A 24273-nucleotide genomic window follows, 5' to 3' on the forward strand; every position below is an offset into this window, starting at 1 on the left:
TTGGCAAAAAAATATCCACAAACGTCCACATCAGAGGACGCTGATAAGTGACCTACTATAGTATAATGACGACAATGCTCAGTATTGTTTGACTCTTGCTGACAGTATCAATCAAAACTTGGCATTATTACCGTATCTTATGACACATTTTGTCCTGTTTACTCTCGGAAAAAAAGTGGTTATTATATAACTGGGTCCAAGTGTTATCTTGGACCTAAAATGTCTTGTAACAAAGTCTGTGAGTGATGATTTAAATGTTCATTACTTTAATGTTGAATGTTAATTTTGTAACAATTGTACTATATTTTAAATAGTTGTTTCCAGTTTTTCCAGTTTCCAGTTCAAAGGTAAACACAATTATTTTGTACAAGTAATAACAAGGACAATAACAAACAATATGGTTTTAGGAATGTTTTATTCTCTGCAGTGCTTTATTATTGCTAAGGTGTATCTCAAAGGTGGGCAAAGCAATACAGAACAGTTAATAATTGCCTTCCTCTAAATCTGTCAGTGTTTGCAAGACTATTACAACAAACTGGCATTCGTGTTGTAAGTCAAGCAGGTCTACTTGTAGTGTATACTAGCCATGTCAGCTTAAAGTTGCTGCAGACAATTCTCTACTAAATATTTTCTCTTCCAGCAGGACAATATCTAAATGCGCCTTTTGATGTTAAACTTGGTAGAAGCAGGACGTGAGAGGACATACAGCGGATGGTGAGCTGCAGCGAGATGTGCATCATTTTCAGGTGTGTTTAGATCGAGCAGAATCGTGCACAAATCCACCTTTATTTGGCAATGCTGGGGGAAAAAAATACAGATTTAAGTCAGAAGCCAGTTTTTTAATCCTTTAAAAAAACCCTATTGAAATTGGTACAGCAGCTTGAGGGAAAAAATGCTTAGATCAGTGGTTGTCAAACTTTTTTCACCAACTACCACCTCAATAAATACTGGGTTCTCTAAGTACCACCATAATGACCAAAACTTAAATACAGTAGCGTAGTAGGTCTAAGTATTCATTACAAACAAAACAAGATTAATTAAGTGATCCTTTGGCGTACCACTAGTGGCATAGCCGAGAGTATGGCCAACTAAACGAGAGGCGCCATCTTTGCTAACAATGACATATGCGGCTATGCTCGTAAGCATGCAATTGCAGTCTTTCGACTTTAGTTTTTACATCAACCAAAATAAGTCTAAATAAAGTTCTGAACATAATCCAGTTCATAAATGTACAATAAAACAAAACTTTATTGCAGGGGTCGGGAACCTTTTTGGCTGAGAGAGCCATGAAAGCCAAATATTTTAAAATGTATTTTTGTATATTTTTTAACCCTGAATACAACTAAATGCGTGCATTTTTAAGTAACACCAACATTTTTGGAGTATTATAAGTCATGGATTAAAATGCATGAGAATGTTTTATATTTTTAACGTTATTTTTAACACTGTGATTACCAGCGGAATTATTCATTACTTATCATGTTAACCACTGTCAGCTAAGATTTATATGAGAGCCAGATGCAGTTAACCTGACTCTCGCCAGATCCTTGTAGTTCGCTGAGCTCCACACAAGGATCTGGGCTCGAGGGCATTGCAAACTCCTTCAAGATAGCAAAAAATAATGAACCAATCTGGATCGCCGGGCGGGATTTCATAGAAGTGACGTAGCGCTGAAGCGACTGTTTGATTCAAACAACAATGGCGGCACGCACCAAGGAGTCGTGTGCTGCCCTTGATTCTGCTATTGCAACTGTTTTGCGACATCAATCCTCTACTGACAATGCTGCGTTGTTTCAGTAAAAGTTATCTAACTTTTCGCTCTGTCGTTATCCAATATGTCGGCTGTTTTGTATTGGATTTCCCAGTGTCGCTCTCATCAGCGTCACGGGTTGATTTCGATGTGAGTGGTTGAAGTAGCACGTCATTCAAGATAACGGATAAGTGGTTTATCCAATCACATACAATGATTTTTTTACAAGGCCCCCTATCCTTGTATGTAGCTCAGTGAACTACAAGGATCTGGCGATAGTCAGGTTAAGATGCAGTCATCAAAAGAGCCACAGTTAAAGTACCACTGATTGTCACACACTCACTAGGTGTGGCGAATTTAGCCTCTGCATTTGACCCATCCCCTTGTTCCACCCCCTGGGAGGTGAGGGGAGCAATGAGCAGCAGCGGTGGCCGTGCTCGGGAATCATTTTTGGTGATTTAACCCCTCAATTCCAACCCTTGATGCTGAGTGCCAAGCAGGGAGGTAATGGGCCCATTTTTTTAGTCTTGCCTCTACATTCGTGCAGTGTAAAGTCACCAGCTGGCTCTCTAATATGCCCCCGCCAGCGCAATGTACGTCGGAAAATACACAACAACCAAAAATAAACGTATTACCCTAATTTGGTTAAAATCCTCATCAACTTTGGGCCGACAACTCGACGAGTCTCAAAAATCAATTTGCGAATCGAACAATTTAAAAGATGTTTGGCAGACTCAGATAAATGTACAATTTATACTTTAACATGGATTCCTATTAAGTTTTAATCACAGTCTCAAGACAAGCCACGCCTCAGTGGGCAGCAGCTTTTAAGCTCCCTCCTGCTACAAACTTTTTTTTGGCAAGATTAGATAATCCTCCAAAACTGAAATCAACATGTGTTCGCAAGCCACTCGAGTTCAGTTCTCCATTCCGCAGCCATATGCGTCTTCTGGTCCAATAGTCGCCTGAAATGTTGTCTTCACAACCGTACCAATAGATCATCCGAGGATACAGGAAGGCTGGTACTTTGTTAGCCCCCAAAGCAGCACACAACACGGCATGTTTACACAGCGAAAATCATTGAGGAGATTGCCTGAAACCTCTATACACGGTACCACAGTTTGAAAATCACTGGCATAGATAATGTCATGTTTCAACCAAACGCAACAATAGTGTTGCACTGGAGTCCTACATCCTTTAAAAAAAAAAAAAAAAAACTACAATGAAATGAAGTGAATTATATTCATATAGCGCTTTTTCTCTAGTGACTCAAAGCGCTTTACATAGTGAAACCCAATATCTAAGTTACATTTAAACCAATGTGGGTGGCACTGGGAGCAGGTGGGTAAAGTGTCTTGCCCAAGGACCCAACGGCAGTGACTAGGATGGCGGAAGCGGGGATCGAACCTGCAACCCTCAAGTTGCTGGCACGGCCACTCTACCAACCGAGCTATACCGCCCCAGTGAGGAGGATAGGGTTTCTTGAGCGCCACTGTCCTGTCAGCTGCAAGGTCTGCAGGACTGCAGATTTTTTTTTTTTAACTACATCACTGATTATTGCTCACTGCAAACTTAATGAGAGCCAACAAACATAATAAAACATCACTTACTGTTCAATGTCTGCTGTCATTAAGATGTCGACTGCTAGGATGTTCATATATTGCCATTTAGGTGAATCATAATCAAAAATTAAAATCATAATCCTCGCAAAGAAAAGGGGGGCGGAACCAAGCGTCTTTTAGTGTCGTCCTCGCTATTACCGGGTCTAAATTGGCTGTCAAAGTGTACCAACTGGTCGAAATACGTGCTCGTCCTTCTACTTCCCAGGTGAGAGACATAATTTATGATCTTCAATAAAGTTGGACGAAAAGCAGTAAATCAGTCTATATTGTCAACATTGGCAAGCAAGCTCGAGATCACGGCGCCGCTATAAATACTTGCATATGCGTTAGCGCTTATAATAACAATACCACTAATACTTGGTTAATATTTAAGTCATAAAATGTTTTTGGATGATTATTTATTGGGTTTTATGGGCGGAATAAAGGACCTCCCATTGGCTCTGCTGTAAGCAGACTTTTATTTACGTTTATTTTTTTTTAAATACATCCGTCGTTATGTCTCTCATGATGACAGTGAACAATACGCAAAATTCCAAAAAAGTCCAGTTCCTCTTTAACAATAACCTCTTAAATTAAGGTGCATAAATAAGGAATATGTAAGAATTTAACTAGTTAAAGTGTCACAAAATAGTGCAAAATGTGAAGATGTAAATCTCTAGAAACCTCAGAACACTTTTCTGCAAGTCTAGTGCCAGGAACTTACCAGAACAATAACAATTTCCCTTGTTTGAACAATTTCCCTTGTGGATCAATAAAGTTTGTCTAAGTCTAAGGTGGTGTGGTATTACCGGTTTTGATGGGGACGAGGGCCTTGCATAAATTACAGACCACATTGATCTGACTACGGTCCGTTTGAAAAAATCCCCAAAAACTGCCATACTGTCGAGGTGACTTTTCCTGTTTTGTCCACAATTTATTTGCTCTCTGCAGCACTCATTTTTAGTTTCTCTTCTTACTCCATGCAAAATCAACTGCGAGACAACAAGATGGCGCAACCAAACGTGATAGCTGATACTGTTACCTGATTGGCTGTGAGTGCGTCACTCGCACTGACGAGGGATCGCTTCCTGCATTGCTCGGTTACCAGAGAGCGAGTGCCTTTGCTCATGCAACCAACCTTGCTTTGCGTAACGTTTTGTCGAACACACTTTTTGTAGATATTGATTACAAGTCTATTGCAATATATATTGATTTCACTTTTATCACCCAGCCCTTGCTAATATGAAACTGTCAGCAAGAGCTCGCAAACTGCTTCACAAGTTAAAAAGCTTCATGTTGCATGATTTTCACACAGCCAAAAAAGGGTGTCATGAGTCAGGCAAAGTCAGCCTCATTAGTCATGAGCCCGCCTACATTCACAATTTACGCACTTGTCTCTCCTGTAAGCAGGGTGGGCGTGTCCGCAGTTTTGATGGGAGATTACGAATAAGAGAAACGTGCATAGAAAAACACTTGAGCGCAAACGGGAGATTGGGTCCCATAATGTTTTAGCAAACTTAAGTGGATTCTAATTATGGCGCAGAAATGGGACACTCACACAGTGGTTTCCTTGTAGCGGTCCAAAGCCTCCCGGGCTACCACCTCAGAGAACTTGGGGTCATTCCAAGGGATGTCGCCCGGCACGTTAAATTTAATGGGTGGCGAGTTGAAGAGTTTGACAGACACGCTGGTGTCAGGCTGCTCAAGATCTTCACCGGGCTTTTGTACGGGGGCCCTGCTGTTCACCTACAGTATACAGTATTGTATAGAGTACTCAGTCGTGAACATTTTAAATAAATCAAAGTGCAAAAAACGAAGAGTATGTGTAATTACCGTCTCAACTTGGAAGATGTCGTCCTTGGAGTTGGTGTTGTTGACCAGAGATGACACCCATCCAAACTGCCTGTTGAGCAGGTCCATGATGGAGGATGTGTTGAACATGTGATCTTCAAATCGCTTTAAGAGGCCGTTATAGTGCTGGGTGAATCGCTCGGCCATGGCCAGGGCATTCTCAAGTTCCTCCTTCAGGGGGCCTTCCAGGGGTTTCTTTCCAGAACAATCTGTGACGGCAACAACAGGAAGATCATTGTCATCTTCACTGAAACAGTTAGGTCTGTATTAGATATAAATGCCCTTTTAGGGCAAAACAAGAAATACAACATTATCTAGTGGTGCAGTTCTTGTCTGTTAATCCACAATTAGAATGAAAACACTTGACACACGTGTAATGGTGACCTAAAAAAAGGCTTTTTATAGTTATTGTTAGATTACGTCAAGTTCCTTTTCTTGTTCTATAGTTACCCTTGTGTGGTGGCAACTGTAGTCCAATCATTAGTGTTCACGTCTCAGACAATTATCTCACCAATATGTTCAATCTCCTTGCATTTCTCACACTCGTCACGGAACTTGAGGCAGCCGGCCGAGTTGCGGCGAATCTCCCTGCAGGTCATCATACCGTCTCCGAAAGGTTTGGTGATGACCACGTCTTCATTCACTTTGCCATCTGTAACAGACATCTTAATTATATACCTTAGGACTTCTTCAAAATGTATATACTGTACATATAGTTATAAAAACTACCAGAATAAAAAAAATCAAGAGATGAGGAAAAAGCTACACATTTGGGATTATCATACAGGGGAAAATATTTTGTACTATTTGTATTGAATTGTAGCCTTCAATCTTTGGTATTAGAAATTTAGGGACTATGATTTAGTCAGTCCAACATTCATGTTTTTTTCTGTAAATGTTGACGATTCGAAGCTGAACTGAAATGCTTAAGTTCAAAGTCATTTTTGTTATCAGTCTAGGAAAGAGATTCACATACTGAAATATTAAATGATGCGGGTAGTAATGTTTATAAAAAAAGTTTTTCTTAAAAGTTGTATATATTTATAGATATAGCGTTGTTATTAGTTACTAGTAGGGGTGTGACGATATACTCATCTCACAGACAAGACGATCCATGATATTGGGTTCACGAAAACGAGATGAGAATAACATTATTTTTAATCAGGGGCTCGTGTCGGGTGTCAGCTGAGACAATTCAAAGAGCCACTGACTGGCAGGTTGTTGTTTTTTTTACATGGGCCCCTGGATTCTTTACAACTCCCATGACGAGGTATACAACTGGACAAGGAAACTCTTTAAATTTAACTGAGACACAAAACAATGCAGGTGCATTTCAAAGGATTTTACAATTTTGCTCACATGACCTGAGCATTAGCTTTTTAATTGTTAAACTTGTTTCCACACCTCAAAACTAAAGAAAAGTTCAAAAGTAAATGTTTTTTTGAGAGTTTCGCAGAGAGATTTCTGCATCTTTGATATCGCAGCTGTCAAGAGTATCAAGGACTTACCGGTTTTGTCTTACGTCTGGGTGGATGAGGGTTGCTGTAGTACGTCTTGGTATCCGTGATTGACATGCTTGACTATATGCATGGCGCGGTTGCTGAACTCCGGTGGAAGGGAGCAGTCTTCTACCCACCCCAGTGGCACTGCTAGCGTAAAAAACGCAGAGGCTGGTTCTGTTTGCTAGCTCTCCGTTTGTTATTCTTGCTAGTTTCCATTCACCCCGTTATTTATTAGTACCAACGTTACAGCTTTTGAAAAAAAAAAATGTATGCCTAAAAAAAACTCCAATAGCCCCTTGTCAGAGTTGAGTACGTAACGTTAAGTCAACTCTGCGAGCATCCGCAACTTTCTACTCACAACTATTTAGCTTGTTAGCCACCTTCGTCGGGAACAAATAGTAGTAATTAAAAAATGAAGGGGAGTGTTATTGCAGCTGGAACTAATCGATATGTTACAACAGTCATCTTAAATGTTAATATCAGAAAATTAGAGAAGTAATTTGCGTAGTAAGTCGTATACACACATGAAATAATGGACTACAAGCTAAAAAATTACATCTTTTACAGTCCATGTTGCTGCTGCTCGAGGTAAAATATTTGGAGATGCACATCACGCTATAAAAGTGCAAAGTGGTTGCACTGTAAAAAAAAAAAGTCAGATTACAGTAAAAAGTTGCAGCTCAGTCGCCAACATTTTATTATAAAAATAACAGTGCTATTGTTTTTTAAATTCAGTAATTCAGTGTAAAAAAAAAAAACTCAGTAAATTTCACTGAAAGATTCTGACGACTGAGCCACCAGTTTTTTAATAGTAAAATCAAAACATTTTTTTTTTTTACAGTGTGTTGTACAGATGCCTCTGCACAGTAGCACAATTACATGTTTCAGGCACTTAATTCGAAACTGAAACCAGTGAAATGCAACAAAATTCATACCTCAAGAGCAGCAAAGCATGCAAGTGTATTTATACAGAAATATCAATGTACAAAATTGCGCGTTGGCAGGTCTGTTATCGGAAATTTGGGGAAAAGTGTTCATCCTATCATTTTGAATGACATATATATATATATATACATATATATTTTTTAAGGAAATTGTGGACTTTTTTTTTTTGGAATGTCTAAATAGATAGCCCGCTTGTCCCGAATGAACTAAAAAGGCAAAGTAAAATGAAAGTTTCCCTTCATTTTCAACCCTTAGTGTTAATATAATAGAGCATACCCTCGTCAACAGGGGCGTCTGTATCAAAGTCCATCATGGAGCCGAAGGAGCCGAAAGAGCCGAAGTTGTTCCTGCCGATGTTCATCATGGGGGAAAACAATCCCTGGAAGCTGGGGAAAGACTCGTGGAAGAGGGCGTGAATGCTTCTACGCCAGCGAGATGGGAAGAAATTGGGCAAAATGAATGTGTGAGGGTTGGAGTGCACGTGGTCAGCCACCTGAGAAACATCCCCAACACCCAGAGACGGAATCAATATCCATGTTATTTTTGAAATTGTCTCATACAGTAGTCCTTGGGTATTCTGTACCTTCATACTGTCGGAAAATATGCCGTCCACGCCGTCAGCCATCTCGGAGTATTTGTCTTCCAGGTCCTTGAACTCTTTGTTCTGACGTTGGCCTTCCTGCTCAAGTGTGTCAATCCTCTCCCCGTTGATCCAAATGGAGAAGGGAGACGTTCGGTTCAGCAACTCTTCCAACTACGCAGAAAGAGGCACTGTTAAGTTGCATTCAACACCAGTGATTTAAAAAACATTATTTTGTGAAATGATTCATTTGTCAAGTGTGTTTTGCAATGGAAGTACATGAAAAATGTGATAATGACCATAGAAGCGAAACTAGGACTCTGTCCTGGCTGCTAAGTACAATTACTACAATCACCAGACTTGGAGAATGTCAATTTAATATTGTAGTAAAAAAGCAGATGACACGCATGACACAAAAGTATAATTTCTGCAACTTTCCGGCGTTACAAAACAAAAGAAATCAAGAAAATATTTTTTACATCATTTTAGATCAAGCAGAGTGAAAAAAAAGTATGGAATCACTCAATTCAGAGGAGAGAATGATGGAATCATGGAAAGACAAAAACCAAAAACACGGCAACACAACACTAGTACTCTGTTACACCACCTCTGGCTTTTATACCAGCTTACAGTCTATGAGACATGGATTTAACAAGTAACGAACAGAACTCTTCATCAATCTTGCTCCAACTTTCTCTGATTGCTGTTGTCAAATCCACTTTGCAGGTTGGAGTCTTGTCATGGAACATTTTCTTCAATTTCCACCACAGTTTTTCATTGGATTGAGATCCGGACTATTTGCAGGCCATGACATTAACTTTATGTATCTTTCTTCAAGGAAATGTTTTATATTTTGGTCTCTATAGCACGATAGATTATCATTTTAAAATGATCTCTTCATCCCCATGCATTATTTACGTTGATGGAATAAGAAACGTGTCCGAAATGTCAGAAGTAAACTTGTGCATTAATTGAAGATGTAATGGCAGCCATCTCCCAGTGCCATTACCCAACATGCAGCAACATATCAATGCCTGTGGACATGTGCATGTTTTCTTCAGGCAGTCATTGGAACGACACCAATGCAGATTTGCCATTAATCACTGAATATGACTTTTAATTCCTTCATCCATAGTCCATATTGCTTAGCCCATTGGAACCTGTTTTTTTGTTTAAGTGTTAATGGCTTTCTTTCAGTTTTTCTGTATTTAAATCCATTTCCTTTAAGCAGTTTCTTACAGTTAGGTCACAGAAGGTGACTCCAGTTTCCGCCCATTTGTTCTTTTCTTTTGCTCTGCGTTTTCGGTTTTCAAGACGTATTACTTGAAGTTTTCTGTTTTTAATTTTTTTTTCCCTTTGTCTACCAGTATGCTTTCCTTTTACAACCTTCCCATGTTTGTACGTGGTCCAGATTTTAGACATGGCTGACTGTGAACAATCAACATCTTTTGCAACGTTGCCCGATTATTTACCTTCTTGAAGAAGTTTGATAATCCTCTCCTTTGTTTCAATTGACATCTCTTGTGTTTGTGCCATGATTCATGACAATCCACCTGGTGGAACAGCTCTCCAAGTTGTGAACACTCCTTTTTTAACTGCAGACTAATGAACAGAACGAATCTGATTGAGGTGTTCGCTTTGGAAAGTGAAAATATACAGGTTGATTCCAAACTTTTCCACTCAGAATTGAGGCAGTCCATAATTTATTGGCTCTGCTTGAACAAACTTAATGAACATCCTCCTAGACTGGTGATTCTGTACGTTTTGCCAGGGGTTGTACTTATATGGGATGGGATTAATTTCCAATGTTAAAGGACAAAATAAGAACATGCCCAAAGTCATCTTGAATAGGCTTCAGCTCCTCCGTGACCCTGAACATGGACAAGTGGTTGAAGCTTACCTGGCGGCCCACCATTCCGGATCCACTGCTGCACGTGCGGGAGTAGTACTTGACGCAGTTTCTCTTCAGACAAGGCTTACATTCCTCCCATAGAGCCTTCATGGTGTCGTTACAAACCTGCTCCTCTTCATCCAGCTTGGCCTCCATCTTTTGAGCAGCCACCATGGCCTCCTACGTGAACATGTACCGGTACAGTAACTCCTTACTGCTGTGCTTAAGCCAAAGCGGCCGAGACAAAAACCTAACCAGCTTTCTTTTTGTAGGATTTCAATGACAGAGACAGGAGTCGCTCAAGTACCTCTTTCTGCTTTTTAGTTTTCTCCAGCTCATCCAAAACCCTCTTATGGTCCTCTGACGATTGCTGCATCAAGGTCTTCATCTCCTTGACGCCATTGATGGCATTTTCAATCTGAACATCCAGGTACTTCTCTCCTCGACGTGAGATTTCTGCAAAAAAAATAAACGCCGCTGACTTTTTTTTTCTCTTACATGTGACGTTTGATTAACCCAGAAGCGCTCACGTTGCAGATCTTCTTTAGTCGGTGGTAGGATGCAGTGGACCGAGGCCAGGAAAAGCGCAACCACAGCCAGCAACTTGGACCCCTTCTTTATTTTCATCATCATCATCATTAGCATCCTCTCTGACGCTTCAAAGGCCAGCAGGTAATGATCAGAAAAACCTGCAGAGATAAAAAAAAAAGAAGCAAAAAGCATATCTCATCAAAACGCCCCTGGGAGCTGTTTTAATGTTGTTGTAATGCCATTTTATACACACTAGAGGGCTCTGTACTCCCTGTGCATAAACGTTCCTTTTCATAACAAGATACATATGGATGGTTCAATTTAGATAATTAAATACATTTTATAATGATTAAATATGTTGTTTAATTATTAGTGGAAAAAACAAATGTGTCAATAAATTGTCATTTATTTGTTTAATGTAAAAGTAAATTTGTATTTCAAAATTTAATTAAATAACAGGTTCACACACTTGTTCATTATTGATTAAATAAACCATTACAACCTAAAAGAAAATGAAATAATTAGATCATAAAATATTTTAACCAATAAGAAAATTATTTAAATATTGAAATAATTATTAAATGAATGAATATATGTACTTTTAAATTAATTAAATTAACATTTATGCATTCAATTCCAATTAGAATTAGACACATTTAAGTAGGTATTCATAAAATTACTAAATTTGGTCACATCTGACCCGTAATAGATAAACATCAAGTTAAGCTTTATTTGAATAACACTCTTCATACATAAAAAAGGAACACATTTACAAAAATATTCTAGACTGGACCAAGTTAAAACTATCCATCCATTTTCTACCGCTTGTCCCGTTTGGGGTCGCGGGGGGTGGGGGGTGCTGGAGCCTATCCCAGCTGCATTCGGGCGGAAGGCGGGGTATACCCTGGACAAGTCGCCACCTCATCACAGAGCCAACACAAATAGACAGACAACATTCACACTCACATTCACACACTAGGGCCAATTTAGTGTTGCCAATCAATCTAAGTAAAAAATAAATAAATCAAAAATCATTGTATGGTTATAATAAAGTGAAAATGTCTGCATATGTAACAGAGCTTTACTAAACATATATGTTAACTTTAAAAAGGAAATATAAAAATATTTTTGATTGTATTTAAATTTGAAAATATACAATCACTACAATTGTTAGCAAACATTTATAAGTTGTCTACATTGGCTAAAAATGATTCTAGCTCAAATAGAAAATAAATGAAAACGTAACATTTCTAAAATGTTTTCTAAAGCAACATAAATAATACTGTAGTTAGAAGGCTGTCCTTTCACTGTCTTCTATTAATAGTGGACCTCATTAGATATTTAGTGCCCTCTTCTAAGAGATAAATTGAATGTAACCACAGCACTAAGGACAGTATCCCCACACTGACCTTAGATCAGTGTTTTCTATGATGTTCTGCTTACATAGCAAGAACAAAAAGCTCTTCCTTTTTCTTTTTTCTTTATGCTGATGTCTGATAGGCCTCGGAGCCCGTTTAGTTCCCTCATTCAAAGACACACTTGGGGTAACCTTGTAAAGTGGACACAAACACTGACTGGGAGACTCGCATCATTAAATATTTCTATCTCCAACACAACCCTATTGGCCTGATTATAAGACAACACTTATTTTGCAAATATATATACAGTGGAACCTCAAATTACGAACCCCTCCATTTGCCAACTTTACGGTTTATAAACCTTGAGATCGTGCCAAATATGCCTCTGTGTGCGAACCATGTCGCGGTGTACGAACACTTCATTCATTCATTTTGTGTGCTGCTGGAAGCCTTAAGGCGCTACCATTTTAATGACATCACTTCCTGTGCAATATGGCGTGGCCATTTTGGATAGGGAGAGCCCCCCTACGTCACATCCTGTTTACGCAGTCCATTACCCAGTCGCCACTTATCAGCGTGTTTCTTTTGTCGCCATTCACCAAGTTTTGTCAAGTTCGGTTACTCGGTATGGGCCAAAAAAAGCCAACAAACCAGCCTGGAAAAAAGGAGGAACCTAAACTTAGGCCATGTCCACACAAACACAGATACTTAACCCTTGGATGCACAACCTGCCAATACCTACACTCTACCACAAGTGGAGTAAAAATTACCCCAATTAAAATCAATGCGTGTTTGCAATAGACGTGGTTGTTATTCTTCAAAATCTTTAAAAAGGAGTTATAATGAAAATAATAATAATGGATTAGATTTATATAGCGCTTTTCTATCAACTCGATACTCAAAGTGCTCAGAGAAGTGAGAACCCATTATTCTCATATGCCAGATATTCCTCATAAAACATGTTTGTAAAATGAGACAATTTTTATTTTTATTTTATTTTTCCATTACTTTTAAGAAAATGCAGTTTTTGTATCACAAGTGGGGTCAAAGATGACCCTAAGCAGTTCCTATGGAAATCTTATACGAACCTTTTAATTCAAAGCAACTCTGACTATCCCACTTACACATCTGAAGGCAGCAGTCTCATCACCCAGGTGGTCATTTTTTTAGCAACATGTTGTGGTGGTAATGATTCAAAAAGTGCAATTTCTTTAACTTAATAAAAAAATAAATTGAAATGCAAATGGTCTCATGTTATTACTTATTTGACAACAGATTATCATTTTGTGCGCGTGTAAAATGTGCTCGAGCGACAAAAAAAACAAACCATGTAGCATCCTCCTTGTTAATGAGTACTGATGTAAAATATTGCACATGTAAAATATCATTATATTGATGATTAAATGCATTATTAAATTTCACAAGTTTGCAATGGCACACCCACGTACGTGTGTTTTAGACAGTGTTGGGACTAACGCGTTACAAAGTAACGCGTTACTGTAACGCCGTTAGTTTCGGCGGTAACTAGTAATCTAACGCGTTATTTTTTTATATTCAATAACTCAGTTACCGTTACTACATGATGCGTTACTGCGTTATTTTACGTTACTTTTTATGTAGTATAAAGTGTGTTTTATTGGAGCGCTGCTGTGTCATCGTTCTGATTCTTCTTGTGTCGCAAGCCGGAGAAGAGAGACATGCGCTTTGTGTGTGCGTGTGAGTGTGGGGAGGGAGGAGAGGGGGGCGTGTCTGATCATGGCGGAGCCAGAAGTCGAGTTTCCTAACATGGAGATATTTTCACTACTTTTCTTTTGTCGAGCACAAAGAAAATAACATTTTAGTTAAATGTAAATTGTGCTTTGGATCAAAGATCCCATCTACTGCCCAAAACAGCAATTCAAATCTGCTGAAACAAGCTACATAAGTAACATGCTTCGACAAAGCTAGTAAAGAGAGATAGAGACTCCAATGACACTTCACCTCCACCACCACCACTTAAGGATTAACTCTGACTCTGCTCATCATTCAGCACTGAAGGTACACACACTCTGTCAATCAATGTTCCCTCTAATTGTTCATGTGTGTGAGCAAACGCAAAAACTCCCTGAGCATTCAGTGGAGCCCATGTGCGCAACATCAGACGTGCACACTGTGGCTACACCAGCAGCACACCTGTCCCAAACATGACTAAATAAGTTAAATCTCCATCCATCCATCCATTTTCTACCGCTTGTCTCTTTCGGGGTCGCTGGAGCCTATCTCAGCTGCATTCGGGCAGAAGGCGGGGTACACCCTGGACAAGTCCCCACCCATCGCAGGACCAACACAGATAGACAGACAACATTCTCTTATTATTATAATCAAATGACAATAGTAATTTCCTTATCTAATATAAGTGTTTAGGCCCACTTACAATGACAATAACAAAAAATATTGTTTTTCATGAACTGTGTACTTGTATTGTTTGTCTGGGTGGAGGTCCTGCTTTGGAAATAGTTTGTACCCCTTTCAGACATTGCATTTAGTTCCCATTAAAACATTCACATGTTGCACAATGAGATGTAAGCTGGGGATCATGTGTACATTCCTGCAACTTCCTGTTTGTAAAAAATATATATTTTTATTAGTATGTATTTAATATACTAACAGCATTTAATGATTCATATTTATAAATTAAGATTCCTAATAAATGACACTAGACTAAGCACACATTTGATTGGTAAATCATAGAGTAACGACCTGGAATTACACTTTATGTGTGGTGTTGGAGTTGTCCGACTTTTTGTGTGGCTGTAAACGCATCACTGGCTAAGTGCCATATGTGCATGTGTTGGCGCAAGTGAGAAAGAGCGAGCGGTTGCTGTTGATATAACAGTGATGTGTTTATGGCCGACAATAAAGAGTTTTGCTCAGTAAAGTGATGAATGGAATTCATGTCCTCAAAGCGTCTCGACATACGTATTATTATATTTGAACAATGATGACGAAAACGGTTATCTCTGTCGTGTCCATGTCGTGTCGAAAATTGTTATGCGCTTATTTTTTTATTTGATTTTGTGCGTGGCATAGATTTGCCGTGCGCAGAGGACGCTTGAGCAGTGCACAATTGCACAGACGCGCTCCTTAGAGGGAACGTTGCTGTCAATTCTCTTATATACTCTTTCATTCTAAACTTCTAGAGCAGTGGTTCTCAACCTTTTTTCAGTGATGTACCACCTGTGAAATTATTATTAATTCAAGTACCCCCTAATCAGAGCAAAGCATTTTTGGTTGAAAAAAGAGATAAAGAAGTAAAATACAGCACTATGTCATCAGTTTCTGATTTATTAAATTGTATAACAGTGCAAAATATTGCTCATTTGTAGTGGTCTTTCTTGAACTATTTGGGAAAAAAAGATATAAACATAATTAAAAACTTGTTGAAAAATAAACAAGCGATTCAATTATAAATAAAGATTTCTACACAGAAGTAATCATCAACTTAAAGTGCCCTCTTTGGGGATTGTAATAGAGATCCATCTGGATTCATGAACTTAATTCTAAACATTTCTTCACAAAAAAAGAAATCTTTAACATCAATATTTATGGAACATGTCCACAAAAAATCTAGCTGTCAACACTGAATATTGCATTGTTGCATTCTAATGAATGGAATAGCCTACTTGATTTGATGTTCAGTTTATGAACTTACATTCATATTTTGTTGAAGTATTATTCTATAAATATATTTATAAAGGATTTTTGAATTGTTGCTATTTTTAGAATATTAAAAAAAAATCTCACGTACCCCTTGGCATACCTTCAAGTACCCCCAGGGGTACGCGTACCCCCATTTGAGAACCACTGTTCTAGAGTGTTTGATTATCACATCACCCTAAATGTATAGACTATAAAGTTCACAAACATAAAGGGTGATCCTAGTGGGCCAGGCCAATCTTTCCTTATCTCTAAACTAAAACTGGGGAAATGTGTAGAGTGTTCTGGGCTTCAGACATGATTTTGTGTCAGAATTTCTTGAGGAAAAAATGCCTGGTTAGGCTTTGTGTATGTAGTGTGTGCCTTTCTTGCTTTACAGCTATGCTGTTATTATGCTGTTTGTTACTTATGTATGTTATGTTGCAGCTATTTAAAATAGTTTTGTCTATTTGTTCTGGCCAGAAACAAATTGGCCTTTGTAACATATCTTTGTCTTTGTGTGTTGTATGTAGACCACATTGCTTAGCAGAGTTCAGTGATGCAAATGCATGTCAAGTTGATCAACAGATTGTATTATTCTCCAGTGCAATAACAGTACTGAACTGAAGACTAAACGGGCATTAATGGGAGCTTTAAAAAAAAAAGAAGAAAAAAAGAAGTAACTAAATAGTTACTTTTCACAGTAACGCATTACTTTTTGGTGTAAGTAACTGAGTTAGTAACTGAGTTGCTTTTGAAATGAAGTAACTAGTAACTGTAACTAGTTACTGGTTTTCAGTAACTAACCCAACACTGGTTTTAGACACCTAACTATTCAAGAGGTTTCCTTGGCTCCTTGTTAGTGTGCGCTGATTTTAGAAATACTGTACACTTGACATGTAACATATCGCCATGTTGTTGATTTAACAGGTTATAATTCCACAAGTGTTGGGTTTCAGCAGCACAGTTGTACACCCTTTAAACACAACAAAATATTCATAATATTCCCAGGGCTCTGTGTAAGTGCAGGCTAGTTTTAAAATAATGTACATGTCATTGTATGTCTCATTGCTACTGCTACATTATACTAGACTCAGTACATCCAAATAAACATTACAATAACAGAGGTGTAATGCCACCAAGTCAGCTGTGGCCGCTTTTCCAGGCTTCTGATTGGACAAAATGTGCATGTCAGCTGGTGTATGCGTTTGTGTGTAGACAGAGACCGTTTTGAAACTCCACTCGTGTGGATGGAGATGTTTTTAAAGCCAGATATGCATTTTTGGAACTATTAGTGTTTGTGGGGAAAATGCCGTCCTCTCTGCTTTGGCTAAGCTAGTTAGTGCTCTGTGATTACGGTGCGGCTAAAATTAGTTTGTCTGCTTTAGCGCTTGTAATAACAATTTGTTAACACTTTGTTAATATTCAGGTCACAGATGTGAATGGAGTAATGTCGGTTTTTAGATATATTTTTTTAAAAGGCGCGATAGAGTACTCTTTAGCTGCATTGTTAGCCACCTCGTACTTGCCATATTTTACGAATTAGAATGCTTAAAAAAGAAAAACGTGTGTTCTTGTCTTACATAGGGATTGTGAATGATAGGCAAAATAGTGCAGTTCGTCTTTAACCAAAACTCTTTGACCTGCACGTCGCTGTCTATCTCTGCATCCTGGGGTCACGACAAGCTCAACAATGTGTAACCATGACAACGTATCCCTCTACTGAATGAGCAGAAGGTGTACACCCCCATTCCCAAATCTATAACCTGTCAGAGGCGTTTTGAAGAAAATAAAATAAAAAAGACCAAGAAGCGACAGAGGAAAGTATTGTTGTTTTTTTTGTTCACTTTTTGTCTTTCTCACAGCCTCCTGAAAAATTACATGAACATGCGTCATGACCAATTATGTAAATTAGACTGTGATGGCATCCAGACCGCCAACCCCCTGCTCTAAGTACAGTGCAGTCCTGTGGGAAACTTTTTTTCTGTAGCACAAATCACAGCTGAGACGGAATCAACAGCATCCCTGGTGGTTGCAGACAGGTCTTTTTCAAATTCTATATATCAATGTGTACTATGAGGGGTCCAGTGAGTGATTTTACAATCATTTCACTTCTCGGGCTTGCAGACGAGTCTGTAGTTTCAATGGAAACAAGCATGGCAAGTTTACTGCATAATATTGTCACATATACATGTAATAAATAACACGCATGTCTCTACACATGCAGGTCCCCAAGAAGCAAAGAAACAAGCCTGCGTTCCCGACCATGTGGTGGCGCTATGGAGAACAATGAGGTCAGTATTCTATTCACAGTGATATCAGCCTGCTTCATTACTGCATGCCTGTTGGTCAACAGATGAGTGATTGTCTATGCTGAAATATTCTCAATGAGCTCCAAAAAAAAAGACATTGTGTTGACCAAGAGGCGCAAAGAGAGTGGGGCGGCAGCCAAAGTGTGGGAGAGTCAAACAGAGAAGGACAGAGAGAAAGTTCTACAAACTTTATTAAAAAATAAATAAATAAAAAAGTAGGGGGTAATGATTCACAATTCAGACGCAGAGATGATGGTTACACAACTGTTCAAACACACCAATCTGCGGGTCATTTAAAACGCACACAATCCTTCCTGCCACATACAAAGTATATTTGTGTGTGGATATAACACAGTAATGTAACTTTTTTGCCAGAACAAGCTCATGTGAAATGTCAATTAACGAATGACAGGGCACTTCATATGAAATTTTACTTCATTTATTCCTAGCCCCTTCCTGCTCTGCCACTGAAAGTAATGTAAAGGCAACATTTCCCAAGACATTTTAATTTTCCCCAGTGGCACGCTGTGTTAGTGCTGGGCTGATGAACAGTTGTTTTGGGATCGAGTCCCGGCCCCTGGTGTGTCAGGAAGATATGCAAATTGTTGTTTTAATTACAAAATTGTGTTAATTGCACTAAAAAAAAAGTAATTATTGAACAACTCATTTCCCATGAGTTAATCTTACAAAAAAAAAAAAAAAAATCAAATACAATTTTGCTGAGGGCCCCAATTTCCATACATACCGGTACATGCAGTATATACATACAATGTTAGCTGTTTGTATTGTTAGCGATACATTCCATTAGGACTCTCCTTGAATTAAATTAAGTGACTATTAGGTGCAATGTACTATTTATAGATCCTAGCTGGCATGGTGCTAGCATTTTCAATATCTATTTACATTGAGCACCTAAGCAACTGTCTTTAATGCGAGAAATGTTTTCATGTTATCACAAGGTATCCATGCAGGTAGCTAGCATGCTAGCTATTGGCACTGTTAGCATTTACAATTAGGATTTTCTCAAAATAAAATGGGTGGCTGTTAGATACTAGGTAGTGTATTAAGAGTGCTATCTTGCTCGGTGCTAACTTTCCCTTTTTTTGTTTTCCAGTTTGTATATTATAGACTGACCATACGTCCTCTTTTCCCCGGATATGTCCCCTTTTGCGGGGCTGTCCGGGCGGGGTTTCTTAAATGCCTCAAATGTCCGGTATTTTGAGTCAGGGTTGCGTGTATTTTCAATGTACGTCCAGGGTTAAGAAGGGGTTAAAAACAAAACAAATTGTGAAGGTGTGCGCACGCAGCAGCATTCGTGAGGGAGGGGCAGAGACAGAGAGCGAGAGAGCGAGAGAGCGAGACAGTCGAGAGACAGACAGGATACAAGAGAGAAGTCGAAACGTAAATGCAACTTCACGGATGATTTGCTGGAAAAGTATCTGTGTTTTCGTCCTGGCCGTGACACATGGAATGCAGAATGCACTGCGTGCAAAGCAGTAACGTATATATCTGTGGCAAATAAAGGGTCCAACGATCTACAAGCCCATATCGACATTACAAAACACAAAACAGCTGTGCAGGGCGAGAGCTCGTCTGCTGTTTTTTGTTTAAATTTAATCAACTTGTTTTGAGGCATTATTTATGTTTAGATTATATACAAGAGGTTATTTTGAATATTTCTACCTCTGCACTTTTTTCCATAACTGTGAATGTTACAGAATATAAGTGTGGCTTATTTTGTTGTACTGTCAAGCAGTGTTGGCGTTAACACACTTTTTGTGTCTCTTTAACGCATTAAAATCAGAAAGGACGCAGATTTATTTTTATTTTTTTACCATTTGCGGCCCACAGCTAATGTTTTAAAGGCCCACGGCACATTCTAAAAATACTATTAAAATAAACAAAAACATAACAAAAGTGAAATAAAAAAGCTTCAAGGTGAAATATAATTTAGAAACAGTTGCAATGTTGACTAATAAAACAAAGCTGTTTTTTTTTTTTTTTAAACGGTCATTGCTCAAAACATAATATTGAATCAAAATCAATGTTATTATGAATTATTGACCTATCAAAGGTTCCGATTACTTCACATCAAATATTCCACTTTGAAAAATATTTTTGGTGGAAGATTTTGCATATTTTGTGTGTTTGCCACAAAAAGCATAGTTTTGTTTGACCAAAAATGGCGGAAAACAAACAAACAAAAAAACAACATAAAAAAAACTAAAACATTTTGAAATGAGGGATAGATCTGAAGTTGATGTAGACTCCAGAGATTTAAGCGTTAAATATAAAATGTATGTATGCCCTGGCACACCATTATCATCATTTCATGACCCAAGCAAAACACTTTTTACACTTTTATACTGAAATAAATACACCCACAACTTATTAAATAAAAACATAGAAAAAACTACCAGCAGCGGTAAAGTTTAGATCCATGAAGGAAAGAAGAAAGTGAATGAATGTTTATAACTGAATACATTGACATATGCATACACATTTGTTTTCTTTTGTATTATTTTGTTTTATGAATTAAGTAACGTTTATGACAACCTTTTTCCAAAACACAATATAGAATGTGAGATATAACAGGATAATGCATACATTCATCATTTGTTTTCAAAACGCTTACAAAAAAGTGGGACCCCAAAAATTTACTGTGGGACCCCATTTTTATGACTTGATGGGGTCCCTGGGACCCCATTTTCAAAATTCGTAGCGCCAACACTGCTGTCAACAGAGGAGAAAAAATGCTTTATTTAAATAAATATATTATTTATAAAGCAAGTTCGAGTATCATTGGCAAATTTTCACCTAGTCCCGGCCTTGGCGTGCTGCCCGCCTTGGCACGCATATATGTGTCCTCTTTTTGGGATTTCAGAATATGGTCAGCCTAGCCCTAGTTAGATTGACATTTAACACTTTAGCAAAATCTGTTGCCATGTTATCACAACCATGTTTGCTGGCTTACTAGCTATTGGCATTGTAACTATTTACATTAATTTAAAGTTTCCCAAAATTTAAATAGATAACTGTTAGATACTAGGTATTATAAGAGTGCTATGTTGCTAGGTGCTAGCTTTAGTTTTTGCTAGGTGCAAGCTTTATTTATTTTTTTAGCATGTTGCATATTAAATTAACATTTAACGCTTTAGCAACTGTCCAATGAAGCAATAAATGTTTCCATGTTATCAAAAGGGAACCATATGGGTTGCTAACATGCTAGCTATTGGCATTGTTAGCATTTACATTTTATTAGGATTTTTCCCAAACTAAAATAGGTAGTTGGCAGACACTGTGTACTGTATACAGAGTGCTATCTTGTTAGGTTCTACTGTAGCTTTCAAGCATTTTGAACATCTATTGACATTAAGCACCCATTCTCAACAGTGACTATAAATAGAATAATTTGTCTATAACATTTTTTTTTACAAGTATACCTCTGCATACCACTATCTTTATTAACATTAAAGAAAAAAAGAAATAAATATAGCTTAACTTACAACAATGAATAACTATATTAGCATTGTGCATCAAATTGCCTGAAATAAAACAAATAAAAGGTATCTTTGTTTAAACATGTTTTGACTGACTTGAACCATTTGATACTGAAAAATAAATGCAACACACATGTAATATAAAACACTACAAAACAAAAATGAATTAAACTATTTTTGCTGATTAAAAAAAAAAAAAAATCTAAATGAAGCTAGGATTAATGGCTACAATTAGCACGTTTTGTAGTGCACAACTTTTAGAAGCATGTTCCCTGGGGTCCCCTGGCATTTCCTGGCATTGCACCGCCCCGTCCCACTATTTCAGAAGAACGAGAGGTTAGCAACAGGCCCATTTCAAATTCTCTTGGCTATATTTCTAGTTTTTGTTATTATTTTTCGCAACATGAGGGCACATTTGTATTTACAGTATTATTATTATTAACAACTAGAGGATATTTTAATGTATCATCATTTATTAGTAGTATTATTTGTTTTATTATTTGTAGTATTTATTTGAAAATATAAAATAATTTTACAATCTTTTTTTTAGCATTAGCATAAAAACACTTTGAAGAAATCAATCTACTTAAAAAATACACTTTTTACTTTCTATAATTTTTTTGTACAAGATTTTAAACTACACGGTTGCTGCCCATCCTGCTTCATTTGCACATTATTGCTGCAGACTTTATTTATTTATGCCCACATTTTTGTGTTTGTCATTTTTCAAATGCTCTCATTTACTCTATGTGGCTTGCGTGCCTTGAAAGGTGGCTTATAAAATACATGTATTGTTAACATCTTTAACTGACTTGACATTGTCATTCTTTCAATTAAAAAGGGGTGAAAATAGAATATTCCTTAGTCTTTTTTAAGTCATGCTATAAATGGAACAGGTAGCCTCATTTCATGCGTGTCGGGCTTTTTGCACTCAAAGGACTCACTTTGATATGAACGCTGCAAATACACGCGGATGAACACTCCCCAAAATGAACATGAAACAAGTCAATCAATCAATCAATCAATCAATGTTTATTTATATAGCCCTAAATCACAAAAGTCTCAAAGGGCTGCACAAGCCACAACGACATCCTCGGTACAGAGCCCACATAAGGGACGTCGATGTGAATGACTATGAGAAACCTTGGAGAGGACCGCATATGTGGGTAACCCCCCCTCTCTAGGGGAGACCGAAAGCAATGGATGTCGAGTGACATAATATTGTGAAAGAACAGTCCTTAGTGGATCTAACATAGTAGTGAACAATGATTATAAAGTTAAACAGGATATTGGTATAAGATGTTGCATGCTATTTCTTACTCTTTTGAGTGTGTGTGTGTGTGTGTGTGTGTTCTGGCAATGCTTATTTAATGGGGACATCACTCTGTTTACACAGTCACCTTTAGGGCACCTCTGATGGTATGGGGACAAAAAACAGGTCCCCTAAAGGGAAACCTTTTTAAATGATGGTCAGATCCATTCTGAAGATGCCTAAGTGATTTTTACGCTTTGACCCATAAAACATGTTTACTGGTTACTTTGAGTGTGAGACATTTGCACAGCAGCCCCCTCATCGGGCTGTAGCTGGTACATTTAAGTGGTGAAACTTCTTGTAAGAGGACAGCTGTAGTGCTGTATTCTGAGGATCATGTCATATTTAATTTGAACTTTTTTTTTTTCAATCGTCCTCAGTAGTCACGTACAAATTTGTGGGAATTATGCAAAATTATTTAAATTTGGTCCCCATGAACCATATTAACTCTTCAGTCCCCAGTATGAATGATCAGCACATTATTTCATCAATCCAGAGATTTAAAGAGCTAATTGGGCAGTGGCCATTTTACCAAATGTTTTTTATGCCTCCACAACCTGTAGAAAGGGTGGTCCCCACAAGTGATGATCAAAAACTTGGTCCCCATTCCAAATGATAACCTGTGTGTGTGTGTGTGTGTGTGTGTGTGTGTGTGTGTGTGTGTGTGTGTGTGTGTGTGTGTGTGTGTGTGTGTGTGTGTGTGTGTGTGTGTGTATATATATATATATATATATATATATATATATTTTTTTTTTCAAGATGTATATTTTTCGAAGCATGGAAGTATTATTTACAGTATCATCTTCTTGAACCCACTTGTTATGATCCAGACATAGAGGTCACGCCCATGAGCAAGCAAAACAAACATCCGCCATGAGGTCCACAACCATTCATCATGACACATACAAATGCTTAACAAGATCCAGAACTGCTCATAGAATCAATAAAAGCCCATTGTTTTCTAAAACAGCAAATATGAAACACAGCAGCAGTTTCCACTTTAGTCTAATCATCATCATGATCATCATCATCATAATGCTGATAGTGCTTTTGTTTTGCAGAGAAGAAACAAAGTGTTAATAAACAGTGTGCTGCAGCCTCATCAAAAAAAGCACACTTGTGACTCACCTCAAAGTGTGTCCTGACACTCCAGACCGTCTGAAGCTGCTTCGCATCTTGCTGCGACGCTTATTTATACAGCAGCAGATATCTGGGACATGCAAAACTCATGACTCATCAAACTGGCAACACACTGTCAGACACTAGGAAGAGCTTCCCAAAGATGCCCTTCAAAATAAAAGCGGCATATATCGTGGTCTTCTGTCCAAAACGGAATTTGAAATAATTAATTGTATACAATCTGAGATGACTGTATACGATATGACTGTCCTAAAAAATTCCGATATATATTACAATATTTTAAAATGACATGATTTCAGGTGTGTGTAAATGTTTGACAATAATA

The 24273-nt window shown here is 38.0% G+C and overlaps 1 protein-coding gene across 1 annotated transcript; it reads right to left on the reverse strand.

Moving 5' to 3' along the window:
- Positions 1–398: 398 nt before the first annotated feature.
- Positions 399–24064, reverse strand: clu (clusterin). The gene is made up of 10 exons (XM_061987165.2): positions 23937–24064; positions 10651–10809; positions 10428–10576; positions 10130–10300; positions 8233–8403; positions 7926–8142; positions 5714–5854; positions 5185–5411; positions 4910–5097; positions 399–798 (listed from the first exon to the last, which is right to left on the reverse strand). Exons 2-10 carry the CDS (start codon positions 10763–10765, stop codon positions 786–788), a joined length of 1392 nt encoding a protein of 463 aa, XP_061843149.1. The 5' UTR covers positions 10766–10809; positions 23937–24064; the 3' UTR covers positions 399–785.
- Positions 24065–24273: the final 209 nt, after the last annotated feature.

This window comes from Nerophis lumbriciformis, linkage group LG26 (genome assembly GCF_033978685.3).
Source record: "Nerophis lumbriciformis linkage group LG26, RoL_Nlum_v2.1, whole genome shotgun sequence".
Lineage (NCBI taxonomy): Eukaryota > Metazoa > Chordata > Actinopteri > Syngnathiformes > Syngnathidae > Nerophis > Nerophis lumbriciformis.

Excerpts from the sequence above, each read along its gene's own strand:
- clu (XM_061987165.2), bottom strand. The coding sequence starts at position 10,765 with ATGCTAATGATGATGATGATGAAAATAAAGAAGGGGTCCAAGTTGCTG. Across the intron at positions 8,404-10,129 it reads CCGGAATGGTGGGCCGCCAG|TTGGAAGAGTTGCTGAACCG; the intron begins GTAAGCTTCAAC and ends CTTTCTGCGTAG. Across the intron at positions 5,855-7,925 it reads AGACGCCCCTGTTGACGAGG|ATGGCAAAGTGAATGAAGAC; the intron begins GTATGCTCTATT and ends TGTCTGTTACAG.